Source organism: Pteropus medius, unplaced genomic scaffold, assembly GCF_902729225.1.
Source record: "Pteropus medius unplaced genomic scaffold, Ma_sr-lr_union100, whole genome shotgun sequence".
Classification (NCBI taxonomy): Eukaryota; Metazoa; Chordata; class Mammalia; order Chiroptera; family Pteropodidae; genus Pteropus; species Pteropus medius.
This window is the reverse complement of record NW_024352787.1, coordinates 1686897-1701687: the sequence shown is the minus strand read 5'-3', so window position 1 is coordinate 1701687 and position 14791 is coordinate 1686897. Positions and strand designations below refer to the sequence as shown.

The following is a 14791-nucleotide window of genomic DNA, read 5'->3' as shown; positions in this document are numbered from 1 at the left end:
AGACCCAGGAAGCTCAGACAACACCAACCAGGATAAATACCCAAAAAATTATGGCTAGGCAAATCATCTTCAAACTGCAGAAAATAAAAAATAAAGTCCAGCAAAAAGCCAGAAGGGGGAAAAAAAGCATTTATAGAGGAACAAAGATAAGAATTACATCTAACTTCTCATCAGACACCATGAAAGAAAAAAGTGAAACTATTCAAAGTGTTGAGAGAAAAAAAGACCACTATCTTAGAATTCTATAGCCTGTAAAAGTATCCTTCAAAAATAGAGAAATAAAGTCTTTCTCAAACAAAAATTAAGGGAGTTTGTTGTCAGTAGACCCATCTTGCAAGAAATGTGGAAGGTTCTTTAGAGATAAGGAAAAAAACTAGATTTTGGTTTCATTGACTTTCTCTATTGATTTTCTATTTTCAATGTCATCGATTTCTGCTTTAATCTTTATTATTTCTTCTGCTTACTTTGGATTTAAAGTGCTCTTCTTTCCTAGTTTCCTGAGGCAGAAACTTAACTCTCATTCAGTGACGGTGGGAATGCAAAATGGTACAGCCATTTTGGAACCCAGTCTGGCGGTTTCTTACAAAACTAAACATACTCTTACCATATGATCCAGCAATCACACACTCCTTGGTATTTACCCAAAGGAGCTGAAAACATATGTCCACATAGAAATCTGCAGCCTTATTTATAATTGCTGGAACTTGGAAGCAATCAAGATGTCCTTTAGCAGATAAATGGATAAACTGTGGTACATCCAATGGAATATTATTCAGTGCTAAAAAGAAATGAGCTATCAAGCCATGAAAAGGCAGAGAAACTTTAAAAGCATATTACTAAGTAAAAGAAGCCAATGTGAAAAAGATGCATACTGTGTAATTCCAATTACATGACATTCTAGAAAAAGCAAAATTGTGGAGACAGTAAAAAGATCAGTGATTCCCAGGGGTTGGAGGGTAGGGAAAGATGAACAGGCAGAACACAGAGGATTTTAAGGGCAGTGAAAATACTCTGTATAACACTATAATAATGGATTCTTAACACTATATATTTTTCCAACCTTTGAGAATGTACAACAGCAAAACCCTAATATAAACAACGGCCTTTGAGTAATTGTGATGTCAGTATAGGTTCATCAATTGCAACAAATAGACCACTCTGATGGTGGACACTGATAATGGGGAGTGTGTGCATGTGTGGAGGCAGAAGGTATAAGGGAAATCTCTGTAGTTTCCTCCCAATTTTGCTGTGAACCTAAAACTGACTCCCCAAAATAGTATTTAGAAAAACAAAAAACAACAAAAAAAATTTTATGTAGAGACATTTCTTATTGAGGAAAAATTACATGAATGCCTTCACAAACAAGTTTTTGTAGCTTTGAAACTGCTTTCCCCTATGTAGAGCATCCCAGCTGAGTTTGATCAGTGTAGCCTAGGGATCTATAACACTTAATTAGAATAAGTTGATTGAAGTTACTTTGCTATATTTAATTATAAATTCCCTTGTACTAAAATATCTAATATCCATTTGGGGAATATATTATAGATGTGGAAACTAAACTAATATATGATTAATTCACAGGAAGACTTGGAAGCCACCAGTTTACAAACTTAGACATTTAAAAATACTACTTATTTGCACTTTTACCTGGACTTGCCAGTCTCTCACATAGAAAGACAAGGTTCCTCCTCTCTGTCCTAAGCCTACAAATTCTCCTTTGGACAGACCATAACCCACTATAAGCATCTAGACAGTGCTCAGTTTCCATTTTACCCCCTCAGAGAGAATTTCCCACACCACCTTATTAATGAAGAGTGCCCCATTATTCTCTCTCAGCAGCTGGTTTGTTTCCTTCATAACACAACAGTTTGTAATTACTTATTTGTATATTTTCTTAGATCTTTCTCTACCACTGGACTATAAGTGCCATGAAAGCAGAAATCATGTCGCTCCTGGTCACTATTCTAGTTCCATCAACTAGCATTTGACCCACAACAGGCACTAATACAGCCTTCAAAGTAATAAACTTTACTTTCTTTGTGGGAAAAAAGGTACTTTTCTATATACTTAGTATGGGAAGCAATATGCTACAACTTGAGAGTCACACATAATTCGAATCTCAGCTCCTTTGCTTACCTAGCTAGATGATCTCCGGCAACCTTTATGTCTTGAAGTCCCAATTTTCTTGATCTAAAATGATCGAGAATAATACTTTCCTTATATAATTATTCTGATTCTCTAGTATATGGTAGCTACTCAATAAGTATTTTTACTTAGAATATCTTTCCCTCCATTAAGAGGTCTTAAGTGAGGCTGTAACAAATATGAGTTAACTTGGGGCCTTATAAACACCGAAATATAAAAAATACTATTATTTATAAATGTAAGCTTTATTTTTAGATCTTTTATTTAATGTATGCTTTTCCACTAAGACTATAGAACTTCTAAATCTTAAATAGATGCTTAGAGAACAATTAATCCATATAGGTACCTTTTCATGCCATCAGGTACGAATTACATTGAAATATAATGTTCCTTTTCAAACTATGCTGTTTAAATTTACCAGAAAATTTAAAATATACAAATACAAAGTGATAACAAAATAGTGAAATATTCTGAGTATAAGTTAAATTTTAGTATAAGGACAAAGTTCTTATTAAAGAAAATTAAGAAGGTCTTAGGATTTTATAAAGGAAAATTTGCACAAGTCACTTTCCAAAAATTAAGTTGAAATATCTTTATTAAATAGCAAGGTATACTAACACATATGTGAAAAAAATAATTTACACACGAAGATACCGTTATAAATCCTTTTTTCCTATCCAAAAGTAATTTTTGCCTTGCGGCTAAATAAAGTCAGAGTCCTTCCTGACTGGAATGACTGGTTTACTTTTAGCTCCAGGGGGCTTAAATTATCCGTCTTTTAAGAAGCTTTAACGGGTTTTGACAATTTAACCTGCTGAGCTCACAGCACCCAAGGGAGGGACTTGGTTCCAAGCTTTATTTCTAATGCGGCTGACCACTAGTACTGACTCCATAGATAATGGATTTCAGTAACCACCACCCACAGGTTAACACTTGGAGTAGTACCCATAATATTGCTTTAATTAAGTTAATACATGAAGGTCATAGTTTGGTGGAAAGTTTTATTAAATTTGGCAGTGCTTATAATAAAAAAAATTGTGTGTTCATCTGTACAGTAACTCTATAAATTTGCCTATAGATATGATCCAGTTTGCTCATGGATTTATGCTGCATTTCAATTTATTTTCTAAAAGGAATTCAATTTATTAGTTCCATTTCCCAAAAATATGTACATTTCTATCATTTCTAACTGATAGTTTCATGACAGATGGCTCTAACCATGCTGGGCACATAATGGGTCTACCTGGCACAAAGAGACCACCTACTAGAGCAAAGGAGATTTCTACCACCACCACACCCACCCCAACTTTGGAGCATTATGATGGTGGAAAAGATTAATGCTTTGATTTGTCTACAGCTTCATGTGTTAAATATTAATGTCTTTCTGAAATATTGGATTTTTTTCATCATGAAAATGAATAAATTTTGGTTTTGAATACCAACTCTTTATGTAGTAGAAAATCAGCCAGAGTGTTTATAATAAATACATAAATGGGCAAATCAAACAGATTTTTAAATGAATCAGAAATTAAAGATTCACTCTAAAGTGTTAAAAAACAAAGATCCTATACTTAAATATGCAAATCACAGACAGCAGAGTTTATACAATTTTCTATTTTTATATGTACTAGGTAATTTGAGGTCATTTTCTTGAAAAGGAAAGAATGGTGGCTGAATGTATACATGCTGAATTCAGCAATTACTGTATTTTTTAAATACACAACCTGACAGGCTCTATGGTAGATAATAATGAATCAGCATGGGAGCCATTTAATATACTTCTTGATTAACTCATTGCCTGTCCAGTTCACACACAGACATGCTTACATGTCATAATCGTCATAATTCCCATCATCCCCACTGCTAACACTCAAGCTCCTTGATTAGAGCACAACTCCCAGACGAGCCATTGCTAATGCTAAATAATTCTCTTCAGCCTCCTGCTACTATTCTGCAGGATCTCCAATTAAATATAATGTCCCTGATGAGCCATATTAATGTGAACAAATTCCTACCAAGAATCCTATCCTATTTCATTTTACCCAAAAATGTAGAGAAAGTAATTTAGCAATGCCAAGATAATAAAAACATTTTAAATTGATATAGTATATTGTTTCTGCAAAACATGTTTTTCCAAAGACAAAAACAGAAGAGAATAGAAGAAAAATGTCTAAACATCTTAAATGCTTTCCTCTCCTAATTAGTTCTTTACTGAAAACTTTAGTGTTTTAAATCTGCATAGGTAGGTATACTCTATTCTTAATCCAAAAAAGGTTACGAGAAGCTAAATTTTATAAGAAAAGTGAGCAATAGCAAGTTTTAAAGCAAGTATACCATTTAAAATCCTTTTAATTACCCAATTACCAGAACTCCAAGGTCCAAAATCACATTAATGAAACCAATTGCTTCCTTCCATTAAATGCAGTATTACAGTCACCATCAGAAGCTTTGCCATGAAACTATGCTGCTGGTAAGGAAACTTCATGTTGAACAATGACAATTATTAGTATTTTTTGCAAGAATGAATTAAGAATCCTAGAGATTTTCTATTGCAATCTAAATGACTGGAAATACTTCTGACGTAATTAAGAACAACTAGGAAACATGAACCATGATTGCCATCATCTTAAAATAGTCTGTACTACCCAAAAACAATTTAAGAAAATTTTACTTAAATATACCATCTCAAATTAATAATAATAATACCCACAACACACACATCATCAAAAGCATACAAGCATTACCAATAATACATCATCTAAAGACACACGACATTATCAATACACACACACTTAAAGGTCACCTGACTTTTCAGTTATCATCCCAAAAAAGTTTTACACAGCTGACTCTGGTCATTTATTCCTATTTAAGGATCAATGATTGCATTAGCTGCAAATAAGTCCATTAAGAGATTTTGTGAAATAATTTTTTTAAAGTTAAGAACTTTAACTCCTTTCCAAACAAAGTTTGAAAAAATATCCTCAAAAGTAAGTCATGTGAATAAGAAAAAGTAAATGTGTTAAGTTTTTACTTTTAAATTGCTTCATCTTTGTGTACATCTAGAATAAAACTGAAGATATTCTAACAAAGATAAACAGATAAATATGTGTATATAAATATGAAAAAATAAAGATAGTGTAACAATACCATAAAATTTTGATAAAATTCTTCCCTAAGATCTTTTATACCTAAGCCTACATTAATGTATTCCATCTCCATTTACCTGATCATTACCCACCAGTTTGTTCAGCTGGAACCATCATATACTAATTACACAGACATCACGAAGTCCTATTTGTCCTCGGTACCTCCCCAGACAGCAGGGAAATATTATCAAGGGTAGGCATGCTAAGTGATGATTCCCCTCACCTTATTGTCAATCATCCAAGAGTGCACATAGGAAACCCCACTCAATCTCATTACCAAATCCTAAAGCTAAGACTACAATACTCACCAGGAATCATACTTCAAACAGCAGGCAGTCTGGCAAAGATGTGAGTCACAATGACCACTTCCCTGATTTTAGGATTTGGTTTCAACACAGTAAATATTAGTTATTTCTCATTTAAATCCAATGTTACTGTACACAGGCAAAGCAACAAAATATCGATAAGCTCAATTTAGGAGTCTAGATATGGTACACAGTCAAAGGTTAAAGTACAGAATCAATTCTATTTAAAAAAATAAAAACCCTAAATTTACAGGTTTGATACAGATATAACAATATTTTGCTATCTCTTATGGAAAGGCATACTTGAAAACAAATAAAGGTATTATTAAAGTTATCTAACATGCATTTTGAAGAATACAAGAATCTCTAAATTCTCAAATTCTTTGCTCCAATTATTCACCAAACTAATGAAGCTGGACCCACCTTCCTAAAGTCCTAGTCGCTAAAACCATCGAACATTTCTCATTCCTTATATTAATTTCTCTGGTACTAGGTAAAATCACAATAGATTAATAGCATGCAACCCTATAATACACTTCTCCTGCCTTCTAAGTCAATATTAATAAGGCCCTCTTCGACAAATTCAGAAATTCTCCGTCAGCCCTCTGCCTAAAAGTTAATGAATTTATTCCAAAGACCTGACTCTTCTTGCTCCAAAATTTTATAGAGTGGTCCTAATTATTTCTGCTTTATAAGGCAGTATATTTTAATATCTGTTAGGATAGTCCCCTCTTCAACTAGCCTCAGAATTTTCCAGGCCATTTACTCCTTTGTCAATTCCCTCCCAAAAGTACATATTAGGATATAATATAAAAATGTAGATAACTTAAAAATAACTAGCATTTACAATATTCAGTTTTCCTATACAAATCAAGAAGTTTTCACATAAGCCCTACAAATTTCATTTTAAATTCATAAAGTGTTCTTTCCACTGATTCCATGAAGTTACATTTTTTTAAGTTTTACTTTATACCTTGTTGATACACACATACACATACACACACACACACACACACACACACACATATATATAAACTGCAGGTTTCTTTATATTTTTTTAACTACCACAGAGATCTCTTTTTACTGTTTCTAAAGAGTTATTCAGTTGACTGTATAAGTAAAAACTCAGTACAATCTTAATATTTCTGCCTTTCCTGTCTACCATTTTAAAACTGGAGTGCCTTAGTGCATTACCCAGCACTTCTAGCATGCTGTTAAATAATAATGATAGTAAATTATCAGTCTTCATCCTGACTTTCATGAGAATGCTTCCTGTGAGGTATAACCATTTTATTATGGGAAAGCAGTCTTTCATATAATCCTTTTTTACTAGAAAGTTTACAAGGAAAAGGCAGTGGATTTATTTTAAATGATATTTAGGCTTCTTTCAAGATGATCATAGTTTTTTTCCACTGACCTTAAGTGTATTCAATTAAATTATAGTCTCTAATATTGAGCCATATTGAAATGTCATGAATGTACTCTGCATGGCTGCAGCATATTATTTATATAAATTATATTTTCCATTACTTAGGATTCTTCTATAAATACATATAATAGTCATTGCATTTCTTTTTTTTTTTTTTTGCTTATGATATTTGTCTAAATTTTAATTTGAGTTATAGTGCTGGCTTCATTTTTAAAAAGGGAGGAAAGGAGGAATCTATTTTTCTTTCTCTAAGTCTAGAGCAATGTAAATAGTGTCAAAAGTTCTTGCTTCCTGAAAATTGCAAAGAATTCTTGTGAGAATTTCAAGTCCTGGATATTCCATTCCATTCCATTCCTTAACAGAGTCCTTTAGTTAATGATTTTTTTTTTTTTTTACATTATTCAGGCTCTTATGCAGTTACAGGCCTACATAATTACCTGTCACCAATTTTGCAAATTGAGCAAAACAAAATAACTAACCTTTTTATAAAAGGATTAAAAGCATATTACACCCCACTTGCAATAGAACAATCAAAAGAACAAGAAAAAAGATCTAAATATCCCTATGAACCAATCCTAAAAGACACTCTACTCAACAAGAGCAGAATATACATTCTTCTTAAGTTCACATGGACCATTTTCCAGGATAAGTCATTAAAAAAAAAAAAAAAAACATAGAAGAAATTTATAAGGATAGAAATGATAGAAATGTTCTCCAACCAAAATAGAAGAAAATTAGAATTCAGTAATAGAAACATGGGAAAATCACAAATATATGGAATTAAACAATACATTCCTAAATAACAAGTGAGTCAAAGAAGAAATCACAAGAGAAACCAAAAAATACTTCTAGAAATGAAAATGAAGATAAACACATAGGATACAGCTAAACCAATATTTAGAAAAAAATGTGTAGCTAAACATCTATACTAAAAAAGACCTTAAATCAACAACCTAATCTTCTACCTTAAACTTTTTTAAAAAGAGCAAACTAAACCCAGAGCAAGCAGAATAATAAAGACTACAGTAAATATGAGTTTGAAAATTAAAGAGAAAAATCAGTGAGACTAAAAGTTGGTTCTTGAAAAAGATCAATGAAATTGAAAATCTTTAGCTAAAGTGACCAAAAAAAAAAAAGGGAAGACTCAAATATCTAAAGCCAAGAATGAAAGAAGAGACATTACTACCAACCTCATAGAAACAGAAATAAGGAACTACTATAAATAATTATATACCAATAAACTAGATAACTTAGATGAAATGGACATAAACTGTAGAAACAGACTCAAAAAGAAATAGAAAAATCTGAATATGCTTACAAGCAATTGAATTAGTAATCAAAAAACTACCCACAAAGAAAAGCCTAGACCCAGACTGCTTCTGTGGTAAATTCTACCAAGTATTTAAGAAATAATATCAATCTTTCATGAACTCTTCTAAAACAACAGAAGATGAGGGAACACTTCCCATCTTATATAAAGCCAGGGTCACTCTGATACCAAAAACAAAGACATGACCCAAGAACTACAGACCAATATCTCTTATAAATATGAATAAAAAATTCTCAACAAAACATTAGCAAATTTAATCCAGCAACATAAGAACAATCACCATGATCAAGTGTGATTTATTCTAGGAATGCAAGGCTGGTTTAACATCCAAAAATTACTTGATATAAAATACCATATATCAATAAAGGACAAAAACATTATCATCTCAGTAGACACAGAAAAAGCATTTGAAAAATTCCAATGCCCATTCATGATTAAAAAAAAAAAAATACTCAACAAACTATCAATAGCAAAGTACTTCCTCAACCTGATGATGGGAACTTATAAAAATCCCGAAGCTTAAATCAAACTTAATTGTTAAATACTGAATGCTTTCCCCCTAAAATGAGGAACAAAACAAGATACCTGCTCTCATAACTTCTATTCAATATCATTCTGAAAGCTAAAATCAAGAAAATCAGGCAAGAATATGCGATAAAAAGCATCCAGATGGAAAATAAACCTAACTCTTATTTGCACATGACATGATCTCCTAGAGAGGATCTTAATGAATCTATTTTTAAAAACTTTTAGAACTAAAAACAAGTTCATCAAGGTTACAGGATACAAAATCACTATACAAAAAAAATCAACTGTATTTCTATACACTTGCAATTAAAAATTAAAATTAAGAAAATAACAACAGTTCTAGTAGCATCAAAAAGAATACTAACATATTTAGGAATAAATATAACATAGTACAACATTTATACCCTAAAAATTGTAAAAAATTATAAAAGAAATTATAAAAGAAATTAAAGTGACCTACATAAGTAAAACAACATCAAATAAAATATCCATGTTTATGGATAGAAGACTTAAAAATGTTGAGACGATAATACTCCCCAAATTAATCTACAGATATAATACAATCCCTTCAAAAATCCCAGCAGGATATAGTCTTCCACTAGGACTATCTTCCCTTTCTAAGCCATTCTCTATAAATTTTTCTAAATAAGGGCCTGGAGAATGACACATAAAAGATAATTCATGACTTTTTAAGAAGTTTAACTCTCATATTGCTTTCTCCTGTCCTGACCATTTCCCACTAGAGTACTTACACTGCTTGTTGACTCTGGCTTCATAATCCGGATGCAGATGCACTATTCTCATCAGTATATGTGAACTGTTTTCCTGGCTAAAGTCTAACTTTGCTCTAGATCAGTCTTACCTTCTCAAAGAAAGCAAGAGAACTTCAACAGAGAACAGAATGTCATACTATTTTAAGACAATCCAACAATAAAACAACTAGTTAACCTGCAAACCCTCCCTAGAAGCAGCTGAAATCCTAGATTAAATATAACAAACATCCTTTTAATGAATAGCTTGGCTTACAAGAAACTATAAGCAATCCTTTAGGATCAAAAAGAAAGAGGAAGCTAAAAGGCAGTATCCACTAAAGCCAAAGCTACAGCTAATCTTGGAGTATGGATGTAGGGATCTCAATCTAGAGAGTGAGTTTTAATCCTCAGAAAAACACAGATATTACATGCATCAGTTGGAGATAAGAAAAACTCCCTATTTAAAGCCTGGTTGCTCAAAGATTACATCCTCAGCGACACGGAGAGGGAGGAATCAATCTACTAAGTAGGGAGAAAACAAAATATCCACTGTGCTTCAAAGTAAAGGAAAAAGTCTCTTCTGGACATGAGAAACCATGGGCCTCATGAGAAGGAGAACTGTATATGTATGTGTGCACGAAATAAACATAGCACCCACCCACGGGCCCAGATCTGCAACCCAAACCATGCTGGAATTCGACAATAAAGATACCAAAAATGAGGTACCAAGTTAAAATCTACACACATAAGCAAACAATTCATTGTGAGGAAGAGTCAGAAATAGATACCTAGAAACTTTAATATCATAGAATCTTTAAGTATACTAAATAAGTATACTAAAAATGAATAAGACATGAAAGAAGGATTCAATTACATAATAAAAAAGACAACGAATGCAGCTAAAGTAACCATGTGTCAGGCAATTTTCGTAACTGGATGCAAAAACGTTAGATGCAAGGTTGTTGAGGGAACAAAATAGTCATATGGATTCAAAGGTTCAACCCCAAAAACTAATTTGAAAAGAGGGGAAATGCAGCGTTATAATGGAGAGACCTGATTGAAGCTCCTGAACCAAGTGACCAAGCTTAGTGCATACAGTAGTATATAAGTATTCACTGTACTACTCTTCAAGCTTTCATTATGTTTGAACAAACCCTTAAGAATATAAATGAATGGCCAATAACATGAAAAGATACTCAAGATCAATATTCACCAGGGATAAAACCATAACAACATATAATGGCCATTAGAATGGCAAAAATCAAAAGTACTGATATCATCAAGTGTGGGCATGGACATGGAGCAACTCGAAAACTCATACATTATTCATGAAAGTATGATACGACCATGTCAGAGAACTGTTTTGCATTTTCTGATAAAGTTAAACATGCATTATTTATGCCAGGGTCAACAAAATACCACTCACCCATAGGCTGAATCCAATCTTAGAACTGTTTTTGTACAATCCTCAAGCTTAGAATAGTTTTTACCTTTTTAAAAGGCTGTAAAAATAAAAACGACACATACAAAATATGCGAACAGATCGTATGTGGACTGCAAAGTTTAAAATATACTTACTATCCAGAGAGATAATATATTATTATTATTATCCAAACAGGAAAAGGCTGCTCACTCCTTATCTACCCTAGGATCCAACAATTCCACTCCTCGGTATTTTATCCAAGAGAAATGAAAGCATATGTTCACAAAAGACTTGCACAAGAGTGTTTATAGAAGCCTTGTCCATAGTACCTAAAAGTTGGTGGTGTGGGGGGTGTGTGTCTGTAATTTGACAAGTTCATCCTAAAACTCACATGGAAGAGCAAAGACCCAAGAATACTGAAGACAATTTTGAAGAACATGAGCGGGGGAAGGAAAGCCATGGAAGTAAACTGCATAATCATCTTTAAAAGTTAACTTTTTTCCATTAAACATTTTTTGCAAGTTAGTTGGCTTTCCTTCTTTGTAACTTATCAGTTAAATAGTAGTAACCGTTAGTCTTTTTTCCCTGCTTAACTGTTTAAAAATTAGTTGTTTTAACATAAAATTAATAGCATTTAGAAACAACTGTTACAGTATTTTCCTACTGCAATAACATTTACATTTCAATTAGTCAAATTAACACACAGTCTAAGATTTTTGACTCCAAGTTGCATTTAAAATGCTCGCCTCCTAAAAATAAACATTTAAACATTAACAATACATCTAACTAGCATGCCTTATTCGTATTAGCAATACTGTAAAGCTGATTAGACATGATGGTAACGAAACTTTATGATCGCATGTTAAAGAAGCAAAATATCTGTTAGAGGAATTCGCCTTTTTGGCTTTCTTGAGACCGAAGTGGAACTCAAACAGTAGATTTGGCCCTATAGCTGAGGCTTATTTAAACTTTGAACATTCCAACCATCACTATTATCCTTTTACTTATAGTATTATTTCCAGAAACTAACAAAGTAGGTCGTATGAAGTTTGACAGAGCATTCATTGCTTCCGTTGGGAGGCCTGGCAATTTTTATTCTAAATTATTATAACCTCTGATATACTCACTTCTACTTTCAGACAGAAGTGACTAAAATAAAACTACCACCTCTGCTTTAGGAAGGATATAAATGACAGACTTAAAACTTAGACCAACTCTTTTGAAACTAGTTTTTCAAAATCTAGAAAGTGACTACAAAGTGAATACAAAGCTAGAAGTGTAAGAATGAGAACAGTTAGTCATGCTACTTGAGGCAAAAACTTCCAAAGTAGATCATTCGATAATACCAACACTGAAATATAAATATATAGAAACAAGGTATAATTTTGGACTACCAATGCCAACAATCATCTCCATGAGAACACAGCATAAAGAATTATCTGTATTTTGATATAGAAAAAAATAAGTAAAAGGTTACTGTTAGAACTGAAAAACAGTAATTGTCCACAATTAAAACATTTTTCTCTTTCTATTTATCCATGAATAAAAATGCCTCCTAATACACTGAAAATAAATACAAGTTGAGAAAAGTGAATTTTAAATTTATTAACTAGCTTGATGGTGACACAAACATTTTTCTAGAGTTTGCTCTAAACAAATGCCTTAGTTTGCCAATTGAGAAAGACTGAAGTAAAAGTTTTCTCACTGTTTTATGAATATCTTGTGAGGAATTGAAACTAGCAGTTAAAACAAATCACTAGTAAAGCCAAAACCAAAACTCAAAAACATCGAACAGAATATATGCAAAACAAGTTTACTTAATTGCTTTTAAGTAAAAGCTGAATATTTTAAAAGTTCCTGTCAAATAAACTAGATCAGATTAATACTTAACCTTTATTTTTGAGAAATTAGAGTAGCTTGCAATAACCATTTTTTTTAAAAAGTCATAAGGTGAAATGAATAACATACTTCTAGATAAAACAAGAAATCACAAAAATTAAAAATTCTTTGTATTAAATTACTATACAATAAAAGCTGACATTATCAATAGGTTCTATAATCAAAAGTAGAATGAAAAACAGTAACTTAAAGTACAACTACTTATATTTCATTCCATAAAGTTCCAATAATTTACATTCTTTTCCCATGGGATTTTTTCTACTACTCATTCATAGTTCATTACTGCTAAAAAATGCCTGCTGTGCTAAAAATTCAATGAAATTATACATTGTTCCCTACTTTATACTATACTTTCTTTCATTCATGTCCAATTAGCATTAGCCTATCTTTCATTTATCAAATTTTCTGCTGAACATAGTAAAGCTTTTAGAAAGGTTAAACAATTACAGCAGTCCCTTAGTGATACTAGCGTTATGCTGTAGGGAAATGTGCTCTCATAAGACAGCATTGTATAAACATTTCATTCTATTCTAGGTTTTTAAAGCCTTGAAAAATAAATAATACATACATTGAAAACACAATGCTCCCATTTTGCTTAATACAAATTTAAGTAGATGTTTTTAAATTGTGTCTGCTCTTTTCAGGTCAAGAAGAAAAAACACTTACATCTTTCATTTTTTTCTATTTGGCCCAGAATAAGGTCCCAATTCAAATAAAGCAAAAATATACTTACAGAACTAGCATCAACATCACTGTAGATGGCAACCGTCTTAATGCCCATCTTCTTGCAAGTTTTAATAACCTATTTTAAAATACATTAATGTTATCTATTAACACTGATTCATATTTAAAGGGATGTAATAATAAAATTCAGAGTAAAATGAAAAATAAGATTAAATTCTACTCACCCTACATGCAATTTCTCCTCTATTAGCAATAAGAATTTTATCAAAAATCTGAAGAGAGAAACCACAAATAATATTGTAACTCTCACTTTGGGACCAGAAAACAAGTTTTTTCCACAATTAACAATGGACATGAGTTCTTTATCAAAGGAAAGTCTGATATAATTTATATACCATCAATATTGGGTTGGGGCACAGTAGCAAATATTTTTAATAAGTCAGAACAGATACAAACTATGCTTATATCCAGAGATTCCTAGACCAAGCAGGTTATGCTATTTGAATACAATGTTAAGTTTGAATAGTCATCAAATTTTGAAACAGCTGAGGCCAAATAGAGTAGTTCCATTACGCTAGAGACCTCAATTCTAAGCCCAGCTTTGCCACTAATGACCTAATTTACTTTAAGCAAGTCTATCTCTGTAGGTCTTGATTTCTATGTATATAAACCGATAGCATTCTAATTGGACACTAATATGGTTCTCTTCATTCTCTAAAACTATATAGGCTAATCCTTTTAAACTCAGAATAAGAAGTAATTTGGATGTAATACATTTTAGTACACAATCATTTCTGAGTTAGTGATTATAAGTTAAATGGAACTATAAAAAGTTTTTAGTTATATTTCAAAAAGATAAAGTTGCATAGAATCTTAAAAGTACTCTTATGTAACTTAAAGCAATATTTTAACCCAACACAGAGTCACAGAATCTCAGAACTGGAAAAGGCCTTCAGAGTGTTGGTTTAACCTTTATGTCACACATAGCTTATTTCACCAAACAGAGAAAGCCTCTGACTTAAAAACAGGTAAACTGATTTGAACCTGAGTCACTTAGAGCATTGAATAGATGAGCCCTTAAAATATCCTAATCTCTCCTCACGCTTGAGACTAAAATCATCTACCTTTCTACATGGTCATGAGTAGATCC

General features: G+C 32.1%; 1 protein-coding gene across 4 annotated transcripts in view; it reads right to left on the bottom strand.

Moving 5' to 3' along the window:
* Positions 1-14791, bottom strand: part of PCCA (propionyl-CoA carboxylase subunit alpha) — a 338552-nt gene that overhangs the window by 305547 nt on the left and 18214 nt on the right. For all 4 annotated transcript variants that reach the window (XM_039849219.1, XM_039849216.1, XM_039849218.1 and 1 more), the window contains exons 3-4: positions 13866-13913; positions 13691-13759 (exon numbers count right to left, since the gene is read on the bottom strand). In XM_039849219.1, coding sequence (XP_039705153.1) covers positions 13691-13759; positions 13866-13913 — 117 coding nt within the window. The remainder of the gene's footprint in view (positions 1-13690; positions 13760-13865; positions 13914-14791) is intronic.